Source organism: Malus sylvestris, chromosome 1, assembly GCF_916048215.2.
Source record: "Malus sylvestris chromosome 1, drMalSylv7.2, whole genome shotgun sequence".
Taxonomy (NCBI): Eukaryota; Viridiplantae; Streptophyta; class Magnoliopsida; order Rosales; family Rosaceae; genus Malus; species Malus sylvestris.
Window position 1 is genome coordinate 23,480,263 of NC_062260.1, and position 25,769 is coordinate 23,506,031.

General features: G+C 39.4%; 5 protein-coding genes across 9 annotated transcripts in view; 3 read left to right on the plus strand and 2 right to left on the minus strand.

Annotated features, from left to right (window-relative positions):
* LOC126623516 (clathrin light chain 2-like) overlaps nt 1–2,423 on the plus strand; it is an 84,086-nt gene extending 81,663 nt beyond the window's left edge. The window contains exons 3-5 of one of the 2 annotated variants that reach the window (XM_050292422.1): nt 313–593; nt 1,031–1,184; nt 1,833–2,423. In XM_050292422.1, coding sequence (XP_050148379.1) covers nt 313–593; nt 1,031–1,184; nt 1,833–2,183 — 786 coding nt within the window. In that variant the 3' untranslated portion in view covers nt 2,184–2,423. The remainder of the gene's footprint in view (nt 1–312; nt 594–1,030; nt 1,185–1,832) is intronic. The other variant, XM_050292430.1, reaches the window with a different exon arrangement.
* Nucleotides 2,424–3,465: 1,042 nt separating this feature from the next.
* On the plus strand, nt 3,466–5,195 carry LOC126614797 (putative receptor-like protein kinase At3g47110). The gene is made up of 3 exons (XM_050282479.1): nt 3,466–3,736; nt 3,860–4,537; nt 4,626–5,195. The coding sequence occupies exons 1-3, from the start codon at nt 3,466–3,468 to the stop codon at nt 5,036–5,038; spliced, it is 1,362 nt and encodes a 453-aa protein (XP_050138436.1). The 3' UTR covers nt 5,039–5,195.
* A 305-nt stretch (nt 5,196–5,500) lies between these two features.
* Nucleotides 5,501–9,816, minus strand: LOC126623462 (uncharacterized). 2 transcript variants are annotated; one of them, XM_050292377.1, is made up of 5 exons: nt 9,076–9,816; nt 8,648–8,768; nt 8,021–8,135; nt 6,347–7,459; nt 5,501–6,094 (listed from the first exon to the last, which is right to left on the minus strand). In XM_050292377.1, exons 1-5 carry the CDS (start codon nt 9,260–9,262, stop codon nt 5,840–5,842), a joined length of 1,791 nt encoding a protein of 596 aa, XP_050148334.1. In that variant the 5' UTR covers nt 9,263–9,816; the 3' UTR covers nt 5,501–5,839. The 2 variants fall into 2 exon arrangements, with proteins under 2 accessions (XP_050148334.1, XP_050148338.1); XM_050292381.1 differs by having other exon boundaries at nt 8,648–8,765; nt 9,076–9,815.
* A 1,563-nt stretch (nt 9,817–11,379) lies between these two features.
* Nucleotides 11,380–15,387, plus strand: LOC126622226 (arginyl-tRNA--protein transferase 2-like). 2 transcript variants are annotated; one of them, XM_050290914.1, is made up of 6 exons: nt 11,381–11,745; nt 12,199–12,237; nt 12,343–12,493; nt 12,880–14,022; nt 14,306–14,612; nt 14,712–15,387. In XM_050290914.1, exons 1-6 carry the CDS (start codon nt 11,583–11,585, stop codon nt 14,826–14,828), a joined length of 1,920 nt encoding a protein of 639 aa, XP_050146871.1. In that variant the 5' UTR covers nt 11,381–11,582; the 3' UTR covers nt 14,829–15,387. The 2 variants fall into 2 exon arrangements, with proteins under 2 accessions (XP_050146863.1, XP_050146871.1); XM_050290906.1 differs by having other exon boundaries at nt 11,380–11,745; nt 14,306–15,387.
* Nucleotides 15,388–15,748: 361 nt separating this feature from the next.
* On the minus strand, nt 15,749–18,268 carry LOC126622235 (protein yippee-like). 2 transcript variants are annotated; one of them, XM_050290924.1, is made up of 6 exons: nt 18,127–18,268; nt 17,813–17,936; nt 16,822–16,865; nt 16,288–16,396; nt 16,149–16,204; nt 15,749–16,059 (listed from the first exon to the last, which is right to left on the minus strand). In XM_050290924.1, exons 2-6 carry the CDS (start codon nt 17,906–17,908, stop codon nt 15,975–15,977), a joined length of 390 nt encoding a protein of 129 aa, XP_050146881.1. In that variant the 5' UTR covers nt 17,909–17,936; nt 18,127–18,268; the 3' UTR covers nt 15,749–15,974. The 2 variants fall into 2 exon arrangements, with proteins under 2 accessions (XP_050146881.1, XP_050146888.1); XM_050290931.1 differs by having other exon boundaries at nt 18,059–18,222.
* Nucleotides 18,269–25,769: the final 7,501 nt, after the last annotated feature.

A 25,769-nucleotide genomic window follows, 5' to 3' on the forward strand; every position in this document is an offset into this window, starting at 1 on the left:
TCTCAACCGGGCTGGAGGTCAAAGAAAAGGCGACGGTAAATTGATTGTATGTTCGAAAAAGAGATCTTCGGTTATTTCTTGGGCAACATTGGTTTGGGCTGAACTAATGCAAGCTCAATGGGCCGGCCTAAGCCCAAATCAAAGCCCGCGGATATATCTCCTGCGTAGTTTTTGCCTCTGCGAGCAATTCGCTCGGCAGTTTCTTGCGTGTCAGTACATTTGTTTGACTCGATCATGGCCTCGTTCACTCAGCCCGAAGACGACTCAGTCCCGCCCACCGTGTCAACTCGCCCATTCGACGACGACGGTTACCTGGGTTACGACCCCCGACTCCCCTCCCAGCGATTCGACTCCTTCGTCGACACCGAGTCGCTCAAGGACTCCGCCACCGATTCCCCAATCTTCCACGGCTCCGCCGCAGGCGATGCTTTCGCCACTCAGCCTGCGTCGGAGGCCTTCTCTCCTCCGTCGATCTACGCCGAATCGAATGGGCAGGGCTTTGATGGAGGTTTTGGCGTGTCCGACGATCCGATTTTGCCGCCTCCGTTGGAGATGCTGCCCGAGGAGGGCTTCGCTCTCAGAGAATGGAGGAGGTAGGGTTTCGAATTTCTATTGTTTGCGATTGAACCAATAGTTCTGTATAGCAATTAAATTTTGACTCTTTTGTGCAATTCAGTTGAAAGTTCTTGGTTTTTATTTGGTTTGGTTTGATCTTTCTGTTGCGCCAAAAATTGCATGCCTGGTGAGCAGTGATTATATTTCTGATATCAACTTGTTAAATTGAATGTTTATCAAAAAAATAAAAAATATAGACTTGTTGAAATCTTTATGAATTTAACATGCCGATTGTTTGTATAAGAATGTGGGGCTCAATTCGAAGCGGAAAAGATTCGTGATTGTTGTCAATGTGTAGTTATTCACTGTCAGAAAATGGTTTTATGTTTGCATTAGAAGGTGGTGGAAAAATAAATGGTTGAATTGTGTGAGGTTGTAAGGGAGTTATCGTAATCCGAACTTTTGTGACATTCAGGCAGAATGCAATTCAGCTCGAGGAGAAGGAAAGGCGGGAAAAGGAGTTGTTGGTTCAGATAATCGAGGAAGCAGATGAATTCAAGGTGGGATTCTACCAGAAGAGGAAGATCACATCTGAAAATAACAAGGCTGCTAACAGGGAAAGGGAGAAGGTTAGATCAAATTAAATTTTCCGAAAAATATGATTAGCGCTAATTTTTGTTTTTAATAAGATCTTCTGAGTAATAATGTGGATGTCTAACCTCACTGCCTCACTGCCTTAATTTTAAGTTTGGCATGCATATTAAGATCCTTTGAGCTGATACTGGTAGTGTATTTATTTCATTCGTTCTTGAATTGCTGGTTCGTTGAATAATTGATCGAAATTGTTGTCGAAGAAGAGCCACAAATTGTTGACGCATAGCTCCCCACATCCACTCGACTTGGTTTTTCATAAATTTTACTGCAAGATCATAACTTTTATACCCTCCCTCTACTCGGACTGAACGTATGTGAATTCAATTATGTGATTGTCACAACTGTTTAGGATTTTCTACATAAATCTCAACTGCAACGTTTCCCCGTTAAGCTTCGTTGTAAAGCAAATATTACTAATACTGGATGTTTGGTCGGGTTAATGATTTCTGAAATCTAGTCTTTTTTTGGCTAAACATTTTGGAATTGAACTTTGTCATACCATTCTGCTTTTCTTCGCCCTTAATATCCATATCAATTTCTCTGGCGTCTAAGTTATGAAGATGCAGAGAGTTAATATGCACTCCTAACATATGTTTTGAACTTGTACGTTTGGCGTTTCTCAGCTGTTCCTGGCTAATCAAGAGAAGTTTCATGCTGAGGTAGACAAGAACTACTGGAAGGCAATTGCTGACCTCATTCCAAATGAGGTGCCGGCTATAGAAAAGAAGAGAGGGAAGAAGGATCAGGAAAAGAAGCCATCCATTCTCGTTGTCCAAGGACCAAAGCCCGGAAAGCCAACCGAGCTTTCAAGGATGAGGCAGATACTTTTAAAGTTGAAGCACAATACACCTCCCCACCTTAAGCCTTCACCACCGGCCCCAGCTCCCGCCAAGGATGCAAAACCAGGTACTTCTGCTCCCCCCAAGGCAGCAATTGTCGCAGCTAGCCCCGACGCTGTAGTTGCTGCTTCGTAATTTGCCTGGCGTTCTTTGTTAGGCGTATTTCGTAGAAACTAAATACTTCCATTACAGGGCTGTGGAGTTTTTATTGTTTAGTTGAACAATTTCCTGAGGGGTTATCCCGTTCTTAAATTTTGTGTTTCATGTGTACAAATGCGAGTCAGAAGGGAACTAGGACCCCTCCAGATTTTATTAGAATGTTTTTTGGGTGCATGGTGGCAAAAGTCTCTCAACTTTAGCCCATGTTTGGTACCATATTAGTTTTCTCCTGCCCTCCAACTTAACTCTGTGTTGCATGATTGGTCCTTCTGTCAAATTTGTTTTTTTACCCGTCAAATTTGTCTTTTTACCCGTCAAATTTGTCTTTTTACTTGCGGCCAAAGACACCATAGAGTCACGGTGCTGGACCTCCGATCATCCGCGCTGGAAGGTCAGCTATCCCCCCACATTGGAAACTTGAGCTTCCTCAGGACATTGCGCCTCGAAAACAATAGCTTCGGCCACACCATTCCTTCAGAAATTGATCGTTTGTTCCGCCTGCAACAAATACGCCTTCACAACAACTCCTTCAATGGCGCTATTCCATCCAACATATCACGTTGCTCCAACCTCCAATACCTTCTCTTATATGGAAACAATCTTAGTGGCAAACTTCCAACTGAAATTGCCTCATTGTCCAAGCTTCGGGTACTTGATTTAGGAAGCAACAATTTTAGTGGGCAAATCCCGCCTTCTTTCGGAATTCTTTCTTCTCTCGAGAAGCTTTATCTGGATCACAATAATCTGCATGGAGGTATTCCAAATAGCCTTGGCCAGTTGAAGAACTTAGCATATCTTGTATTGGGTACAAATAATTTGAATGGTACCATACCTCCTTCAATATACAACCTCTCTTCGATCACATATTTTTCCGTGCTTATAAACCGACTTCGCGGAACCCTTCCTCCTAGCTTGGGCCGCACTATATTTCCAAACATCGAAAAGTTTTATTGCCATATGAACCAATTCGGTGGACCGATACCAGTTTCAGTCGCCAATGCCTCAAACCTTATGCGATTTGTGATCTTAGACAACAAGTTTACAGGCAAAGTGCCTAGTGCCTAGTTTGGCAGGCATGTCGAATTTCGTCTGGTTAGGAATCTCGAATAACAGTCTTGGATATAAACAGGAAGGTGACTTGGATTTCCTCTCTTCTCTAGTTAATTGTACAAATCTACAAATTTTATCAATCCTTGACAATAATTTTGGAGGAGTGCTACCTTAGTCTCTCGGAAATCTCTCAACAACGGTCAAGCAAATGATATACGGAAGGAATTGGATGCGCGGAAACATTCCTGTCAGGGTTGGAAATCTCTTCAACTTGGAGGTACTAGCGTTTGATGCAAACCTATTGACAGGAACTATACCAAGTTCAGTAGCCATATTGGTTCTCATGTCAAACAAGTTACAAGGCAACATACCGCAAAGTCTCGGAGAATGCAGGAAACTGCTACTTCTGGTTCTTTCAGAAAACAATCTTAGCGGTTCGATTCCAAAACAAGTTATTGGTTTATCATCCCTGTCACAAGGTTTGAATCTATCCGGTAACCAACTTACTGGATCCATCCCCACAGAAGTAGGTAACTTGGTGAATCTTGATTCCTTGATTGTTTCTGACAACAGGTTATCTGGTGAGATTCCATGAAGCTTAGGGAGTTGTACAAGTTTGACAACTCTGTATCTGAGTGGAAACTCATTGGGGGTTTCACTTCTGAAATTGTCCTACGGAGATCTCCTTAAAGCAACTGATGGGTTCTCTGCAGCCAATTTGATTGGTGCTGGTAGTTTTGGGTCCATATATAAGGGAATACTCGATCAGCATGAAGGAAGAGTTGTTGCAGTGAAAGTACTCAATCTTCAAACTTCAAGAGCCACCAAAAGTTTCATTGCTGAATGTGAAGCTCTGAGAACCGTTAGGCACCGAAACCTTGTCAAGCTACTGACCGCCTGTTCAAGCATCGATTTTCAAGGGAATGACTTCAAAGCTTTGGTTTATAATTTCATGGTGAACGGAAGCCTCGAAGAATGGCTGCATAATTCAGCTCAACAGGGCAACAATCCAACCAATTTGCAGAAAAATCTGGATCTTATTCAGAGAGTAAACATTGCAATCGACATAGCAAGTGCTCTGGATTATTTGCACAACGGCTCTGACATGCCAATAGTTCATTGCGATTTAAAGCCGAGCAACATTCTCTTGGATGGTGACATGACTGGATGTGTTGGTGATTTTGGTTTGGCAAGGTTCCTCCCAGATGCTTCTCGTCCATTTCCTACACAAGAAAGCTCTTCCAATGCAATAAAAGGCACCATAGGCTACACTGCCCCGGGTAAATTTTCCTGATATCTTTCTTCTTAGCTTTACTTTTGTGAAGTCACAGTCAAGACATAACCATGTTTTTCTGCATTAAATTATAGAGTACGGCAGTGGAACCGCAGTGTCAACATGTGGCGACGTGTATAGCTTTGGAATCCTGTTACTGGAGATGTTAACAGGCAAGAGGCCGACTGATGACGTGTTTAAAGATGGTCTGGACCTGCACAACTTTGTCTTGACAGCTCTGCCCGAACGTGTGAAAGAAATATGCGATCCCCGGCTCCTTCACACAGAAGAAAGTGGAATTACTACTGCCATGGACAACAGGGGCGATCTGGGCCAAGATGATCAAAGGCAAAGAGCTGACGAGTGCTTGATTTCCCTTGCAAGAATAGGAGTTGCTTGTTCTGCAGCAATGCCGAAAGAGCGAATGGACGCGAGCAATGTTGTAGCTGAATTATGTCGAACAAGGGATGTACTCGTTGGAACCAGAATGCCGAGAGAGCGTCCATGACCGCGCGGTGTTTGAGTTCGTTTGAGTCATGGATTTATGTAGTTACACAGATCTTGCATAATTTTATCACCAGCAGCTTTCCTGCTTCTGCTTACTGAACAATAGTGGTTTCTAGTTACCTAATTATAAGGAACCATAATTTTACAAGTTTTTCTTCTTCTTTCTAACGCATAACTCATAGAGATTTTCGAGTGTGCCGAGAACACGACAAGGTACATCAAGTGTAATAATACAATTGATTATAAACTTGAAAAAAATAAAATTCATCCAATTGTATTATGACACTTACTGTACCGGACCATAACTGGCGCACTAAAAAATCTCTCCTTAATTGTATAATGTCATGCAGTGTTTGGCCACATGTTCTGAACAATCTTTCATTGTTCTGGCCTTTTTATGTTGTATATACTTTGTTTACGTTGAGATTACGTGTAATATTTGAATGGACCTAATATGCAAGGATTGTGGAACCGAACTATACACTTCATCGACTTTTGAAATTATGTAATTCGAATATCCAGATTTCTTAAGGAAAATTGCAGCTTTCACTACTCCCAGAAGTAAACACTCTGGTTTTTCAACACAGTATCCGTAGAAAGCGAGCCACGAAAAGCTGTTGGGTACATATCCAGATTTCTTAATATTACAAATATCATGAAGCACAGAGGGGGAATTTCTGGTCGGGTCTCTCAGAAAATTGGTTTTCTTTTGACTGTCACGATTGTTGGAACCGAAAATATAAAAACATGAGGTAGATTAGAGATGCAGTTTATGTGGGATGATGGTAGCTCATCCAATCGATTACCTACCACGCACACTGGTTGGAGATCGACCACCTCTCTCACTGCCATTATCTTCTATTTCGCACCCATCTAAACAAAGGCCATTGTTGTTTACGCTAACTTCGGAGCTAGCATTACTGCTAGTGGCAAGAGGAGAATCTGAAACACTAATTGTTCTGCTTCGTGCAGGCCCCGATCTCACACTGTACATTGAGGATGCAGGAATATTTGTCATCAACGGTCGTAAATTACCTGGAATGGATCGCCTTATGTCCTGCAACCAACAGTTGAATCAGGTTAACATTAAATATACCAAACTTGAATAAAATATTTTCTCTAAAGGAAAGTAAATATCGACTGCGTAGCAAGCAAACTGGGAGGGAACGAGGGAAAGCCATATGGGGAAGCACACCGGCTCATAAAATATGAGATACTTCCGCAGAGTTAGCATGCACAACTTTGCAGGCATTCTAAACCAACTCATGTAGGGATGTAACCGACTCATAAAATGGAATAATATGCTTACCATGTGGCGTATAGCCATATCAAGGGATTTCTTTGAGAGTGATCTACCGAAGCCTGAGCTGTCTGGGGATAAAGCTGACTTGCCGGAGTGGTTACCATGAGGAGAATGCTTATCCTCTTGCTTTGGTGGTGCCAGTTTCCGCATATTTATTACCCTCTCGACCATTTTTGTTCCCATTAAAACAGGGCTCACATTGTCATTAACTTTAGAATGTCCACGACTGAATGCAGGAACAGAGCTCCCACTGGTATGACTAATGCCATTGGGAGCCCGTCCTCTTGAAGGAGAGCATGATTGCCGTCTTGGCCTTACATTAGGACCAGGCTCAATGGAAGATGATCGAGAACTGGGTGCTCCAGGCCTACCTCTAGTGGCTGAAAGTGGTCTGTCAGGAAGTGTTGTCCTTAAATTTGGTGGGGCCTCGAGTGAGAAACCAGGCATTTCTGAGGGCTTCCATGGTCTGGACTTCACTGTTGGGGACGCACCACGTGATGGCACTGGATTTCTTGCTGCTGTAGGAGCTGGCTTGGAAACTGAAAGTGAGGGCTTTGATGGAGGAGCTGATATACTAGGTGTAATGGATGGCATGGACGGTCGTCGAGTTGGTGTTGATGCTCTTGATGCAGATTTGGATGGGGGTACAGTGGGTCTGGAAGTTGGTGTTGAAGATCTTGCAGTAGACCTTGACGGTGTAGAGGATCTTGAGGGAACTGTAGATTTAGTTGCAGGAGCTGTCGATCTATTCGTAGGAGTTGTCGATCTCATTGCAGGAGTTGTTGATCTATTTGCAGGAGTTGTCGATCTCTTTGCAGGAGTTGTCGATCTATTTGCAGGAGTTGTCGATCTAGTTGTGGGAACCGTAGACTTAGGTGCAGAATTTATGGACTTGTTTAACGGCAAGGTTGCTCGAGAAGTAGGTGTTGACGATCTTGAAGGTCTAGGTGCTGAAGGCAATGTGGGTCGTCCAGTTGGTGTTGCAGGTCTTGATCCTGGACCACCAGACGATGAAGGCCTCCGGGTCCCGGAACTCGAAGAACTTATCCCAGGGGAAGAAGTTGATTGTCTGGACACTAAGCTGCTCCTAGCAGCAGGCTCTGGCTGGGGGTTTGCTAACTATGACACAATGAAGAAATGACTAAGTAATACTACATTAAACTCAAGCACAATTAGAATTTAAAACTCAAAAGTCATAAACTGAAAACCACCACGTAATTTATCCTTTTTATAGAGACTCATAAAGGAGGGAAGCAGCATCTTCTATGAACTACTACATTCTAAGCTCAATAGTTGTTGAATCTTTTCTAAGTTAGATGCTATCTATAAGTTGTTTTCTCTTAAATGCAGTTTCTAAGTTGAGCAACGTAGAGTTTGAGAGATGAGAATGAATCTCAATAACTCAGATGTTCATATAACTACCAATTAAGCGCCATATACAAAGGATATCTTTTGCAACTTTTCTGCTTCCTAATGTAACCCTTGTTCTGAAAGATTAACAGCACTCCAACATAACTATTACTTGGCAGAGAAAATAGGAGATTCCTCAAAATCAATTATCATAATGAAACGGGTGGCTTCTGCTTTAAAGAGGACTATCAACTCCCTTTCACATACTATAAATAAATTACAACCCGATCAGATGTAGAACTGCAACCCAGTTGAAAAGGAAATTCTTACTCTAGATTTCAGTGCAGTGGGACGAGCCTTTGGGGTTCCATGCTGACTCATTACGGTCTTATGTGATTCCAACTCCAATGAAGGAAAAAGAGGAGTCCCGGGTGGAGTTAAAAGCCTGAAAGGAGAATAAAATAATTAATACCAACTTAGACAAAACTTATCAGTACCTAATAGCATCTACGCTAGACTGAAATTTAATATGCATTTTAGGATGAACGCTGTACAGACTTATTTCGTAAAAACACTTCGATTGCCATGCTTTCCTTTGTCAGAAATTTCTACCCCCTACACTGCATAGGCATGCAAAACTTCTAATGCTAAAATATGGTATTAGAAGCAAAACAAAGGGGAGGCAGGCAGGTTTAGGCCACCTTGAAAATTACCATCACACATGTAATCAGCAGAAATGCACTCCATCGATTATATCATGAGTGTATTATTATACTCTTGTACTTTATCCAGACACTTTGCAATAAAAAATATTTCATAAGATACGCGTAACTGGAACAAAATCTTCAAACATCTTAACATTTAAGGATATGGTTAACCTGATTTAAAAGTTCCATAACACGCAGGACAAATTTCGGAATCATAAGCACACAAAGGTAAAACAAATTCTGGCATTACCAATCATAATCGTTCTTGTCATTCTCAGAATTGAGGAAATCATCAGCGCCAGTCTTGCGTGGAGGTGCCGGCGTTGATGAGGAAATACTGAAAATGGGAGATGTTCCGGGTTTCGCCCCTGCTATGTCAAAGTTACCATATCAGAAGCAACCTTAGTAATCAATATACATAAAGGTTACATAAAGGTTGTACCAGTGCACAAGGCTCCCGCTTTACGCAGGGTCTGGGAGAGGTGAATGTCGGCTAGCCTTACCCCCATTTAGTAATCAATATCAATGCACAAAATAAGAAACATTTCTAAACAAATTTAACATCCAAATTCAGTTTAAACTATTTTAGCATCGATTCAAGCAAAGAAGCATATTACAGATTACGAATTCGAAATTCGAAATCCTCTACATTGCACTCGAAAATTAAAATCTTTATACCTAATGGTGAATCGAACTCTTCGGAGCTGTTGAGAAGAAGATCGTTCCGTTCCTTCTCGCGCTTCTTCATCTCTAGGAACAAAGCGAGCTCTTCTTCCTTCTCCTTCATCACCGAGGCTCTGAGCTGCTGCCTCTGCTTAATCATCGCTTGCATTTGCGAGTCCTGAGCCCTAAAACTCCGATTCATCGCTATAAACGCAAAGTCCACCGATAATTTTATAAAATCTAAAACTTAATTTCCAACCACCCGCTCAAGCAACCATTCTCAAAGAAAACGCCACGCAGTCATAACCGAAATGAAGATCAACGGCGGTTAGATCTGAAACCGAGGCCAATCGGGGCAGAAATTCGAAGGCTGCGTCGGCATGTCGGCCTCGTTTTCTTTCAATCGCCTCCAGAGCTCGTAGGAGTGTGAGAACGCTGAGAAATATGAAATCTTGGAGAGTCCTCAGCTGTAAGGAACCGGAACCGCCATTGCTGAGGAACGGAGCTCTCGAGTGTAGTGGAAACTAGACGAGAAGAGAGGTTGAGCTCGGAGGAACCGCCATTGTTGCGAAACTGAGCTCGAGAGGCTGCGGAGGCGAGCGGGAGTTGCAGTGAGAAAGGTCGGAAGATCGGAGATTTCACAGCGGAGATGGAGAGAGAGTGAGGGGGAAGAGGAGGAGTGGCATTGAATGGTAATTTACGAGAGGTTTGGAGTCCGAAATCGGGAAAATGAATGGACGTGCGGACCGTGCAGGTTTTGTTGTCTCTCTCACTTAAAGCCTACGTTCTCAGGTTGTGGGTTTTGGTGGGTAGATAATCACGATAATGCCCTCCTTTTTAATTTATTCGAATTTTGAAGTGGTTGTATTTGCAGTTAAGCCCGTGTATTTGTGTGTAATTTTGATGTATGGCTTCAAGGATTTTCTTGGTTTGGTGAAGATGAATATTGTTTTGTTTTGTTTTCCTGTGAATCGTACTCCACCTACAAGTAGAAGAAGTCCCGTCATGAGAGATCGTCTATTATAATAATGTTTTAATATAATAATACAATGTTACGTGTTAGTGTTAGTATTAGTATTAGCGAGATTGTTTAACTTCTTAAATGTCTTTGTAATCTTCTATATTAGATTCATTATCTGGATTAGGCTCGTTGTATGATGATGATTAGGTTTAGCCTATATCCTAAATCTTCTAGATTAAGTTCATTGAATTATAATTAATTCGTGTATTTGTACTCGATATATATTGAATGTTTAAGAATGAATGAAACGACAAGAAATCATTTTCTACCGTTATTCTTACTTCACATAATATTATGATACTGAATTGGAATGTCACAATGACGGTCTATCATGTCCATTTGGTTCCTCCGCGTCCGGTGCCTCTGTATTGTAGCTTTGGGTATGTGGTCGTATCGGTGACCATCAGACCTCTTGATTAGGTTTAATACTATTATAATTATGGAAATTTCAGTACTCACATTAATTAAGTTGAGAAGTTTCCTTTTATCTTTCTTTTCACTAATGTGCAAAAAAAGTGTTTTCTTTCGTTGCGTGTGACGATTTGAATTTAAAATTTCTAAATTAATTCATATAGAGATATGAGCTTTTTGGAATAATGTTTTTCTCTTTCAGTTAATTTTCTCAAGATAGGTAAAGACATGAACGTGTTGTAGAAGATTAGGTTTGATCAAGGATTGATTAATTAGTAAATTATTCACATTCAAATTTAGATTGTATAAGAGGTGTAACTAGCTCTCTTAGCACAGTGAAGTTTCTGTCTTCGGTCTCATGTAGATTGTTCAGTGAAGATACCATGAGTAAAACTTTTATTATGTTTCAGACCATTTGCTACGAAATTAACACTCAAGATGCGTAAAGTTTAAAATCTCAAAATTATGTATCTGCAATTGACGCATGCTTGAGCGCATATCAAGAGGCTAGTAACATGTATAGTGAACTTTTAAATTTGTATGTATGACCATATAAATACTCCAATTATTTATTTTTGCTGGTTATTCCTTTTTCTCATTTAAATACAAATAAGAAGGGGAAAGAAGAGTAATTGCCGTTAAATTCACCACCAATTTGGCAATTTTCTTTAAAGATTTATAATAAAAAAAACAAAAAAACACTAATAAAAATAACTTAAAAATTTTAAATTTTAACGATAAATATAAAATAATAAGTAAAATTAATAATATTAAAATTAAATTTTTAATATAAAAATATGATTTTTACATTAAAGTAAACGGTAACCTTTTCTTAAAGTGCTCAAAAAAACAAAACAAAAGTTTTTTTTTTTTGGTTGAAAAAACAAAACGAAAGTTAGATACACAAATGGAGTAAAGAATTAAAGCCCAATTGAAAATCGGCCGGCGAGATCAATAGAGAAGAAGGGAGGGTCGTCGTACTCGTATAGCTGGTTATCGCGCGCCCCGACGTCGTTTGGAAGTAAAAAGGCAGTCCAGAACCTCCTATGCAGAGGCGGAGCTGAGAGGAGAGAGAGGATCGATTCGGAAAATGGCAGGGAAGATGAAGAAGGGCGAGGCGAGCAGTAGCAGCAGAAGCGGCGGCGGCGGTGGCGGCAGTAACCACAGAGGGGAAAGCGTGGTGGTGGATTACGGCGAAAACAAAAGCTCCTGCGGCTACTGCAGATCCCCTGCTCGCACCAGTATCGCTCACGGTTCGTCTCTGTCATTAACTCCGTCTCTCTCTGTCGTAATTTGTTTGGTTTTAAGTTCGTAATCCAGTTGATTTGTCGTGCTAATTAGAATCTGAACAAGTTTAGAATTTTGATTGTGATTAATGGAGCTGTGTCAAAAAATTAGGCCTTTAAAGTTGATTACATTCTTCGGATGGTTGCTGTTCATTCAGTAGTCGTTGCGAATCCTCGAAAAATTTGTAGTTTTGAATCATTGGGTTTAATTCCATGAATACAAGATGCTGTGATCAATTTGCAAATTAGTGATCAGGTTTCTAAGCGATTCGAATTCGACAGAAAGAGTTGTGATGTTAGTCCAATGCTAATTTGGTTACTATAGCTCTATTTTCCGTCCCCGTGTTAAAGTTCTTTTGCTGTTTTTTTTATGAATTTAATGTTTCTGATTACGTTCTTAACTTGTCTTTGATTTTTCAGGTTTGTGGGCACATAGCATTACGATTGATGACTACCAAGGTTGGTTTTTTATTGGCTGCTCTTTATATTTTGTGAACAATACTACTGTTATTCTACTGGCATGATTTCTTTATTGTGTACGTATTTTAACGAGTCTCTGTTTAGATCTTCTTGACCGGGGTTGGAGGCGATCTGGTTGTTTCCTTTACAAACCTGACATGGAAAGAACATGCTGCCCTGCTTATACTATTCGTCTGAGAGCAGGCGATTTTGTTCCTTCTAAAGAGCAAGTGCGGGTGTCTAGACGAATGCAAAGGTATAGTTATGTTGCCTTTTATTATTCTTCCACCTCTCCCCAAAAAGCACAGTTTTCAGTGTTGTTGCGTGTAGATTGGGAATGATCATTCTTTTGGTATGTTTAGAATAATTCATCAGTTAACTTACAATATAGAACCCCTCCAAAGATAATGTCTGATGATCTTTCAAGGTTTCTGCACAGAATCTGCTTTAAAGAAAATTCTAATGTCGTATTTTGCAATTTTCCAAGGTTTTGAGTGGGTCATGGACTAATTGATGGCGATTACTTTCAGTTATCAGTAGTGTAATTTTTTATGATCTTCGTATCACTATTAAGTTCTAGCAAAACATACGTTTATTTAGATTTGTACTTTATCCTGATCACTGAAAATGATCTATGCCTAGGTACTTAGAAGGTAACTTGGAATGTAAGAAACTAGGGGAGTGTATAGAGAATCCAAATGCCTCTAAGGACACACGCAGCCATACCCATCTCGAAGTTTCAAGCTCAGCTGCGAAAGAATCCTGTTCCAATAACAATGAACAGAAGGGTGGGGAAGAAAAGATTATGCATTACTTATCAGATCAAGTTGATAATGCCATTCGTGGTTGCTCTGAAAATGGGGAATTCCCTGACATTCAATTTCCAAAAGCTATTGTTAAAAAGGTTTTACAAGCCAAAAGAAAGCTATTGGTTGAAGGATCTGAAGATCTCTTATACTCGAGCAATATTGCATTCCAAATAGCGGCTACTATAAGGAGGTCGTTACCAGGTGAGAAGGATGTCCACCAGGGAAGATTGTCGACGCATATTACAGATGAAAAAGGGCCATCTCCAAAACTTATTGCTGAAAAGCTAGAGAGTTACTTGAATCAGTTGGCAGAAACATCTGGTCTGTTAGTCAGGGCTTGCAACGGACATTTAAATTTTTATTCTGCCACAAAACAAGCTTCCTCATACGAAAGTGCTCAAACTGTTAACATCTCAAAAGGATCTGCTGCCGGGTCTGAAAGTAAAGGCTGCAGTGTGACACATAGCTCTCAAAATGCTCCAGTAAAGAGGCGTAGACTTGAGATTCATTTGAGAAGGTCCAGTTTCGATTCAGAAGAGTATGCTTTATATAGACGGTATCAAATAGCGGTGCATAATGATACCCCTGAGCATGTTACTGAAAAATCGTATAAGAGGTTCCTGGTTGATACTCCCTTAAATTATGTGCCTCCAAAAGGTGATGGAACAGTTCCACCTTGTGGCTTTGGTTCTTTCCATCAGCAATATGTTGTTGATGGCAAGCTTATTGCAGTTGGTGTTATAGATATCCTCCCTAGATGTTTGTCGAGTAAATACTTATTTTGGGACCCAGATTTTGCCTTCCTATCACCTGGAAAGTATTCAGCACTACAAGAAATAAATTGGGTGAAAGAAAATCACGCCCATTGCTCTACTCTCCAGTATTATTATCTCGGTTATTACATTCACACTTGCAGTAAGATGAGATACAAAGCAGCATATTGCCCGTCTGAGTTACTCTGTCCGCTCCGTTACCAGTAAGTTCCCTTTCACTTGTAGCAGCTGACCATGGAAAGCCGTTAATTGTTTCAATTTACTAATTAGGTTGAAAATTCTTCCTTTATACATTTGTCCTCTTTGTTACTTCTCTAGATAATTATATACATGCGAGCTGAAGTTTCAGATGAGACCAATGTCAACTTTATTTACACACGATGGAAATCATTACTTGTCAATATTTTCATATAAATCAAGAAAATTTTCTAGTGTCCTGATATTCAAAATTTTTCGGTGACTGACAAACAGAAATTTTAACTCCAGGTGGATTCCTTTTCATATTGCCAAGCCTTTGCTTGATAAAAAGCGGTATGCTGTTCTGTCGGATGTTTCCGTCTCACAAGATAGAGAGTCCTTGCCACCTCATGTTTCTGAAGAAGTCATGGAAGTGCAACATGATGACATCGGGAAAGAAGACACTAATGATTTTCCTATGTATGACGATGAAGGAGCAATTGACGTTGAATATGAAAGCTCAGACAACGAACAAAATCTGGTATCTGTTGATGTGAAAGATGGAGATATCGGTAACATTTTAATCGGGTTGAATGGATCTCGTGTGAGATTCAAGGTATGTATACTCAAGAGTCATAGAATTTTCAGACCTCCCCACCCAAAATCCAGATACCTTCGGGCATTCATTTACTTGCTACACTGTTTTTCGTTGAAGGATATAAAGTTCGCTTTTGGTTCTTCAGAAAGGAGTTACTTGGAGTTCCAGCTGCACCGATATATGAGAGTTGTAGGTGAAGAGCTGGCTGAGCGAATGGTTTATTCACTCGAGTGATTTGGTCGTTCTCGTGACCCTTCGATTGATTTCATCACAAATGAAAGATTTGCACAATGTAGCCGGAGCCGACTTTTCTGCCTGAATCAACCGCCTGGCCATTTTACCTGGGGGCTAAACCGGTAAGCCAATGCCGAGTAGTTTGGTTCCGGCAGCCGTTCCAACCGGCTATGTTCAATATCCGACAGACCCCTTCCTCGGATGCATCTTGCAGTTTACATTTTTTTCTTCATGTCAAGTTATGGAAAGGGATCCTCTTCCATCAAATCCTCCCCATCAATCAATCCGGATCCCTTGAAATTTGATACAACAGTTAAAGTTATTATAACTTTTAAAGTGGATCCCTGTATGTAGCCGTTAGATCAAATTTTAAGGGTCTGAATTAGTTAATGAGGTGATGAGGAGGATTTGGTAGAAGGGAGAGGATCCCCTTCCTTCCTCAAGTTATATCTATTTAAATTGGTAAATTTATAAGAGTTGCCCAAATGCATAATTAAGCTACGATTCACCCTTTTATATTTTAATATAATATTAGATTTAATTTGGTCCCCAGCATTAATTTTGTGGGTCCCGTTGTACGATTGAAATTCTGACGTCAGCAAACTGTTTTTTCCCGCCGGATTGTACGGATTAATTTTGGCGAATGAAGATGTTCGAGTCGGTTTATATTTGCTTCTGTTTCTTCATGTGCTAACTTTAAAAGTCCTTAGAAAATAAGATGAGACAATGACCAAATTAGGAATTCAAACAGAATCACCGATAATCGTGATTCATACGGCCCCGTACTGAAAGCACGAGAGAATCTGTCTTAACGTAATGAGAGGGATAGATAAAAAGAAATATACCATCGATGTCTGCTAAGAATGTCTCGATCACAAACACGCTAGACGAGCAAATCCATCATCGATCAATCACAATGGTGAGGGCAAGTGGGAATTTTATTGAACAAGAGATTGCATTTAAAGAGAGGTTACATTCAAGAAGATCATATTCGAACACAATCAAAAGTTTTACGATTCCGTTATTGAAGGCAAGTTCGGATGGTTGCCTAAATTCAGGACTTACGAGCTTCTAATTCACACGAGTTGAAGAAGAAGAACAATGAGATTTGAAGAATGTACAGTTGAGTATGAACGGGGTCATCGATCAAGCTTCATCTGCATCGCTGCTACCGACTTGTGCTTCGTGACTGACCCAATAATTGTTTCCATCCGGACCCAACACCTTCACCCTGCTCAAGCATGAAGCTCACAAACTTATTTTCACATAACTCAGATTAGATTAGAATGTTAAATTTTCTTTCTCCGCACGTCTACTGACCGCTCAAGTACGGATTTTCCTTCCTTGTACTTCTGGGTCTCTTCGTGGGCAGTCTCCTAAAAGAAACCATCAGAACGAATAACAGCAGAAAAAGAAATGTATAAATCATGATAGTTCTAATCATGGCTCATGATCTTACATATTTCCACCCCACTATCGATCCACACCCGACACAGAAAATGTCAGCAACTGTGTGCAGTCCAGTGATCATCGATCTATCTTCACACTCTCCGGAAAATACGTTCACTCTGTAATATGATTGGAGATGTGAATCACATATCTAAAACCAACTAATTGCATGCATATACGGCTCAATGACAAATTTCGTTGAATGAGCTTGCAAATGTGCACTTATTATCCTATTTCAGACAGCATTATCCCCCCACATTCCATACTTTCAGCTATGTTGGGACATAATTTGAGAGATCAAATGAAAAATATGACTCAGAGACTGAGTGCTGGAAGCTATTGGGGCAATTCTCTCGTTATATATAAATTCAAGGAAAGAAAGCAGATTTTCATTGAAACGGAAATAGACCAGTGTCGTATGATCAATAAATGTTTCTTGAACACAGGTAAAAACAGACAGAATAGTCTTTCACTATTTCAACATCTCATCTGTAACTCCCATATCAGACATGGTAAAGATGTCCAAATATTAAGAAAAACTTACACCTTCTTGAAGAGATATGCCTTCCCGTGCCTGGAGTGGAAAGACTGAATGAGACACAGGCAAAACATGTAGTCAGAAAACGCGCTTGTTTTCAAATTTGAAATTACCAATCAAGAGTTATTTGACTCCAAATGAAAAGTGAAAATAAGTGGCAATCACAACAACGAAGAACAGAACAAGCCTTAGTTATACTAAACTATTCAATAATCAACATTGTTTCATACCTTGTCGTCAAAACTTTAAAGACAGAACAGACTATAACCATCTTTCATTTCATTCTAATTAGAGCATTACGTTCTCTTACTTTATATCACTCGAGACAATACCGATGCACTCATTCGCTGACAAATGCTTCTAAAACTAGTTGTGCACATGGACGTGAAGGCGCATTTGAAAGCAATGAACAATGAAAACTATGAAAGCATAATAACCAAAATTCTAACAGCTACACCATACACCACCAATCCATGTCCTCTCTCGGTCGAAAAGAGGATAAGGTTTCAATTAAGTTCTAGCTGTCCTCTTCACTAAAAACTAGACCCAAGTTCTTCCGGCACTCCCGGCCTTCAAGAGAAACAATAAAATGCAGCATCATGTTGGTCCTTGATAAAGTTCCAACTTATGATATAGGATCCAAATGCCTCCCAAAACATCCCTTATCATTAAATCCATATACTTCAACGGACAGACACCCTACTGAACATTCCTCTATTATCTAGATCATAGTCAATCAAGCTCACAAAAGACTATCTAAGAAACTACGACATACTTAACCAGATCTTCTGCTAATAACATTAATCACAAAAGCAGACCAAGTAATAGAGTTGACCAATTACACCGTCAAAGAACATGCACATCATCTCAACAAAAAAAAAAAAGAAAGAAAAAAGGAAACAATTAATCAAGACCCGGATGGAAAATTCAGTAGAAAATCACAAAAAAGGAATAAATTGTTGCTGATTAAAAGATTGTAAAAGATCAAATGAACAACCCTGGAAACTATGTCCTCACAAAGAGCAAGATGGGTCCGGCAGTGCCTGCAGCTGTAGATCTTCCCCTCGAGACTCACCACAAATAGCCTCCCCATGCCTCCACCGCACACCCAGAAAATTCCTCTAGCCACCCAAATCCGAAGCAAGATGAAGATCCAGGAAAAGGGTAGTCGTTAAAATCGAAGAAAAACCAGAGGAAGATAGATTTTTGAAGAAATTAATCGACTGAGAGAGAAAAAGAATACCCAATTGAGAAAGAAAAGGGCAGATGCCTGAAAAGAAGAGAGAGAATTTCCGGCTGAATATTTTTTACCTTTAGCCGTCGTTGGTCTGGTCAACTCTCTGTATGTAGTCGCAAGAAATGTGGACGGAAAGGAGGTATCACTTTTTCGGTCACAGTGGAACCCGACAACATGAAATCTACGGTTCTTTGCCCCTTATTAACAAAATATTTTAGGTTGGTTTTTGCAATAACCTCTTTTCTACTTATTCATAATTAAAACTTCGCAGGTATGATGTATGGTTTTCATTTCAAGACAATAGGAGAATTCGAGTTTAAGTGCAAAAAGAGAAAAATGTTGTAAATATTATGTGGATGGTCCACATGAATAGTTTGTTACTATTTATGCACAGTATTATCACTATTCATTTGTGGAAAATTTGTAAAGTGAATAGTGCTTTATTTTGTTTATATAAAGGAAGAAGAGGAGATGAAGTGAGAGGAGTTTACGGGAAAGGAAGAGAGGAAGGAAGGAAGAGGAAGAGAGAGAATAGAGGAAGATAAGAGGAGATAATAGAGAGAGTTATCTTTGTACTCCTATTATTCTAAATTATAATGAAAGCACCACTACTGCCCCGAAGACGTACTCCAGTCACACTGACTGTAGAGGAACCTCGTAAATTTTGTGTCTTGTTTCATTTATTCCACTGCACCCACAGTCGATTTTACAACAAAAAAGACATTTTGTATATGGTTTTTGTTGGGAATGTCTTAGCGCAAAATTAGAAGATAGGGATTTCGATTGATTTGATCACAACCTTCGTATACTAGACACATTGATTTAACAAACTTAATTACAGTTAAAAGTTACATATATTGTATGTTTTCGTTATTATAAATGCTAAGAAGACTTAATGGAATTCTTCATGGACTTTCTATCACATCACACTTTAACGTAATTCTCGTATTTACATTATAAAACATGGATGTTAAAGAGACTCTAAAAACATGACTTTTCATGAACTGTCTGTCACTTTACACTTTAACGTCAATTCTCGAACCAATATTATAAAACATCGAATGAGACCGTTTAGGAAAAAGGGCCTCCAAGACGAATAGTTCTTCCTGATCATGATCACCAACATGTGTTATTAATTTATTATCATAAAAGAAGCTTAAAGATATTCACTAAAAAATGAAGCTCAAAGATGATATTGACCGTAAGGTTGTAATGTGAGTTTACAAAGGTTCATAAAATATCACCCTAGTACATCTACTTACCATGTTTCCCCATATGTAACTAAATTTTGATGTCAAAGTTTCAACTTCTTTGGTATTCTTATATTAACAATTATTGTTGATAACATATGAACTTCTGATCTGTATATATATATATATATATATATATATATATATATATATATATATATATATATATTTATATGAAGGTAAGGTATAAAATAGAAACGTATCGCAAGCTCTCATAGGCCATTTAGAACCTGACAATTTCAAATTGGTATGCTATACCTATTACCTGAAAGGGATTTGACTCATGATTACTCAGGCCAGACTCTAAGAATTTGGGGTCTCAAGCAAGTCTTCGAAGCGGAGCCCTAAAGTTCTTTGACTCCCGAGCCTTTGTACATTGATATGTATAAAAAAAAATCGCTAAATACATGAAAGAGTATATTTCTATATCAAAAATCATTAAAAATCAATATCAAAAGAAGAAAGATATACAAACATTACTTGAATATCACACATCTGGCGTTTTTAGATACAAATATACTAATTAAGTTTACGTAATCTAATTTTTGAACCAATACTTTTTCAATTGATAAAATAGCTAACCCATCCAAATGGTTCAGCCGTTTAGGGTTTGGTGTATAGCAATCTAGGGAGTGCAAAAAAAGAAGTAAACAAATTTGTTTTTCAAGTTAATAAGAACATGTTTGAGTTGCTAGACATTTCACTCTTCATGTACAAAATAGGTTTGCTGTTTTTTATTCTATTAATATATAAAACAATTATATCTTACAAATGTTGGGGTCAGTCACTCAGCCACAAAGACTCAAAGACTCAAAGTCTCTAAACTTCTTATTTGAATAGACACAAGGTTTGTAATATTAATAATATGGAAAATGATCCTCGCCGGATCCTTTTCCTGGGGATCTGCTGAACCCCGTGATTGTGACCATTCATCGTATATCGTGCGGTCAAAAATTATTTTAAAATTTAAAATTAAATATAAATAGTACCTAACGAAAACTGATCACACGATATACAATAAACGGTCACGATCACGGAATCTCCAAGAAAAGGATCCGGTAAGGATCCTTTTCCTAATAAAATATATATATAATATGTATGTGGTTCAATATCCTAGTATATAGAGTATTAGATTTCCACTCATATGTTCCAGGTTCGAAACTCCCCATTCGTTAATTTATTGTTATAGTTTGAATACTCTCCTCCCCTTAATAATAATAATAATTTAAAAAAAATTGTATATAAAATATAAAAATATTGAAGCCCTTCCACAATATATTCCTAAGAGCAACTCCAGCGTTGCAAAGGCCTCCTAGGGCTACTCACTATTGAATCCACCCAGTGAACAATAACTGCTCTTAATGAACAGTAATTACATTTTGCATCTCCACCCCTACATTGAATAGCCCTGACAATAGGCAATAAAATATTAGTATTTTTTTAATAAAATAATACAAAATAATTTTATTTGTAATTTCGGATAAGATTTTTAATCGTTGATGAAGGTAGCCACCGTAATAATCCTCATCCTCGTTTTCTTGTTTGGGTTGGAAGAATGGCCTATCCAAGGAGTCCCCTTCACTTACATTTTCAAAGTTAACCATTGAATTTGAACCTGCACTGTGACGACCTGTCCCGAATAATTATATATTTTTCTCCTTGCATGTGTGAAATGACGATTATGCCCTCGAGGCTTAATGGCATGGATGTACATATATAGTTTTAAATTATTATTTTTTCGCTAATGTGATCAAATTATACTCGACGTCACGAGAGCGTCGACGCAAATTAGGATCAAATCGAGTTCGTAACGGAAATGTTACGAACAAATAGGTGTATATGAATAAGTTTTAGTTTTACACTTAATCTACCAATCATTTTCTTTTCTTTTCCTACAACTTTGGACCAATTGTTAGGCTCTAATTCCATAGCCCAATCAAGGCTTTGTTTCTTTTATTTTTGCCCAATCCCATAACACACACATACACTCACACGTACAAACCTTATATTTCTCTCTTATTTCTTCTCGACTCTTCTCCCTTGTCCGTACAATCCAAGCCTTCAACTCTCAAACACCATCCAAACTTCATCGATCGAGCTTGAGCTTTGCACCAACGTGTTTCTGGTGACTTCACGAACCCATCCATACCATTGGATCAAAGAACGGATCACGGGAACTCGAGAACCTAAGAGCTCTGGCGTGGTGCTATGTTGCTCTGTCGTGATCGTGGTTATTCCACGGAGTTTTAAAGCTTAAAGAAGTCTTAAAACCACTCCATATAGACCTGGGAACAATTTTCGGAAGGTTTTGGACGTCGGGATAGGCCAGTTCCTCGAGTTCCAGGTTGACCAGAATATTCAAGATATATTCCAACTATATTTCGTCAATTTTATGACCTCTGAGAGGAAAGATCATGTTCTACTCGTTCAGGGTTTCAAATTGATATAAAGTTTGTGAAATTTGGTTGAAAAACGAGGAAGGTATTAAGGTTTAAAGATTTTTCCAGAATCCAGTGACTCAGCGACAGCCGGCAATGGATCTCGGTGAAACACCGGAGAAGAAAATAGCATATTCCGTCAACCTTGATAGAATATACTAATGGAGTCACGTATATTTAACGAAATATTCTATTATTTAGCGGAATATTCTCTAACAGACTTAAAGGTTTCGTCCACCGTGCTAAGCACGTGCCTTGGCCGGCGCGTGAGGGCACGTGGGTCATCGGAATTTTTTTTTAAAAATATGGGGATGCTCGTGGTGTTGAGTAGGCCACGATGGTATATTCAAACACCCAAATTGAGGAACGTATGAGAAGTTATTACACAGTTTTGGTTATGTGCTTAAAATTAACGTTGGATTAGTTGTTTCACATATAGGTGAGATGTTTTCGGAGGACAAGCGTAGCCAGGCGAGACTCGAGGGTTACGACCCAGTTACATACCAGTAAGTGGGCTTTTGGTTTTCTATATATACGTATATATGTTTTCCATTTTTCCAGAAATTGTTTTAAGTGGATTTGCGTTTTTAAATGTCATGTCAATTGCATTACATTTTAGTATATGCATTAGTATATATATGCATATTATTGCATGATACTGCGGACGCCCAAGTAAGTTTCAGATGAGTACATATTAATGATAGTGATTGCAGTGTGTATAGTTATGTTTACATGCATTTAGTGCTCATTATCCTACACCTCGATGTTAGTGCTCCACCTAAGGCCAGGTGCCAGCCTGTCGTATAGACCATATTAGGTGGTTCCGACTCGTAGGTGACTTGCGATATTTCGCACAATCTTCACATGATCGTAGCACTTGAGCGTATTCATTTACACTTAGCATGTCGTACAAACCACATTAGGTGGTTCCGACTCGTGTGCAGGATTTGATTGATGAGCTATAAACTCAGCCATATAGGTCACGTTAGGTGACTCCGGCTGGCATCTCATTTTATGTTAATTCATTTCACTTGGCTTACTTATTTTATTGCTGAGATGGTTGACATAGCATATACTTGGTTTTCACTACTCTCGAGCATGATTTCTACATACGTATGTATTATTATTTTTTGGAAAATTATACGGGTTTTATGGTAAGGGGTTATTACTTTTGAAAAGTGAAATGGTTTTTAAAAGTTTTATTTTTGCCCACTCACGTTTTCTGTTTTGCGCCCCTCTAGGTTCTAAATAAAAGTTCATGTTGGTGACTCACGAGGACTCTATGGCAGTTCTGACAGACATCCATCAATGTAGGGTTTTCTTTCATATCTTGTATAATTAGTATTTAGCTTGCTCAACTGCACCTGGGTACCTACGCTCTGATTATGTGCATCTACACTCCAATACTTCCACTCGTACTTATATACTAGTCTAGTGCAAGTTAGTTAGTTTGATTTTTATTTACCCATATTATCTTGTCACCTTCACTTCTGCATGGCTCACATGGCTACGTCACCCTCACATGAGGGCCAGCATGCCTCGATTTAGGTCGGGGTGTGTCAGTTTGGTATCAGAGCCTAGGTTCGACAATCCTGCATATTTTGTGAGTATTCTAATCATTTTGATGTCTTATGTTAGAACCATGTCGCCTTGTAGAGAGCCACGTACTTCTTCTGAGTCTAATTTTTCAGATATTACCCAACTTGGGGGAGGCTATTGCTAATGTTATCCAATCATTACTTCGTCTTTCCCAGAAAACTCCCTTGGAAACTGTTTATAACCTAAAGTTGAATACCTTTGCTGGTACTAAGGGGCCCGAGGGAGCTGAGCGATGGCTTAATCATGTCGAGAAAACTTATCGAGTGATGCAACGACAGGGGAATTTCCCTGAGGATAGATAAGTCGAGACGACCACTTGATTTTTGGGTGAGGATGCTGCATCCTAGTGGAGGCAGGAATCTTTTTAGTTGTCACCAGAAGAAACCGCAGACTAGGAGGTTTTTAAGCAGCTATTCCATAAGAGATTTTTACCTCCAGAGTATTTGAATTGTAAAAAGCAAGAATTCTCGTCTATAAAGAAAGGGAAAATATCAAGTAATGAGTATTATTGGAAGTTTACCGATTTGTCTCGGTATTGTCCGAAGATTGTTGAGAATCTTGTTAAGATGTTTCGACGATTTAAATGGGGTACTCAAAAGAAGTGGCGTTTTATGGCGACCACAACTCCCTGCTCTACATATCAAGAGTTTTATGAGATTCTACTATGGGTTGAGGATTCTGAAAACATGCCCAGTGACAGTGAGGAAGAGGAAGAAAAAGATAATAATAAGAAACAAAATAATAATAAAGATAAAGATCAGTCATCACAAGGACCTTGCAAGACGCAAAGTTTTAAGAGAAGTGGTACTAGTTTTAGTTCTTCTAGTGAGGGTTCAAATTCCATGACGTCATGAAGGGGTCGCTGTTCAGGCGGTTCTCGCTTCCAATGACATAGAGGTTTTAGTGATTCTGGTGGTCCATTCTGCCGTAGGTGCAATAATCGACAATTTGGGGAGTGCAAGCAAGGTAACAGATGATGTTTTGTTTGTGGTCAGATGGGACATCGAGCTAATCAGTGCCTACAGAGCTAGCAAAAGCCCCAACCATCTGCCTTACCACCACCAATTCCTATTCAGCAGGTTCCAAAACCTAGTAGTCATACTCAGACTGGTTATGATGGAGCATATCATTATCAGGGTGATATAGCTCCATATTTTGGAGGAAAGTATTAGTACCTACATGATTCGTATCATCAGAGTGGTTATGCTCAATATCCAGGAGGTTATGCGCCATATTCGACATATCCAGCTGGTGGATCACAGTGGTATCCTAGAGGACAGTCCTAGAATGTTAAGGTTGCTTCTAGCAGTGCAGGATCATCGAGGTAGCCTAACCAGCCTAGTCAGGGATGAGGTACACAAGGACATGGAAATCAGGGTAACATGGGTCGTGGATAACGACAAGAGCCACAGGGCTATGTTCACCATATCATCTTGCAGGATGCCCAGAACAATCATGATCTGATTATGGGTACGTTAAATATTCTTGGCCATTTTGCTAGGGTATTAATTGATTCTGGTGCTACATACTCTGGTATTTCTCATACGTTTGCTTAGACGACGCAACCCTACCCTACACCTCTCGGTTATGAGTTAGAGTTTTCGATGCCTAAGGTTGAGACATGTTATGTTAGCTGGGTATATCAAGGATGTCCTGTTCTGGTGGAGGACATCGTTAGGCCGGCTAATCTTGTTCCATTAGATATTGTTGACTTTAATGTTATTATAGGCATGGATTGGTTACATTACAATCGTGCCAAGATGGATTGTTATGAGAAGACAGTCACATTTCATCGGCCTATTAAGGAAAGGTTGTCAGGGTTATTTGGCATACATGGTATTGAATGAGGATACTCCTATCCGTGTGGAGGATGTTCGAGTAGTTAAGCATTTCCCTAATGTTTTCCCTGATGATTTACTTGGATTACCACCAGATACAGAAGTAGAGTTCACTATTGATTTACTTCCAGGTACATATCGTATTTCCTTAACTCCTTACCAAATGGCTCCCGCTGAGTTGAGGGAATTGAAAACCCAGTTGTAGGAATTGGTTTGATAAGGACTTCATTCAGCCTAGTACTTTACCCTGGGGAGCTCCAATATTATTTGTACGGAAGAATGACGGAACCTTGAGGCTATGTATCGATTATCGACAACTGAATTAGGTAACAATTAAAAATCGTTATCCGTTGCCACGTATAGATGATTTATTTGACCAACTTCAAGGCGCTTAAGGTCAGGGTACTATTAATTAAAGATTAAAAGTGAAGATGTTCCTAAGATGACTTTCAGGACTCGATATGGTCATTACGAATTCCTCGTGATGCCATTTGGGTTAACAAATGCACCCGCAGCTTTTATGGATTTAATGAATCGAGTATTTAAGCCATACCTCAGCAGGTTTGTTATCGTCTTCATTGATGATATATTG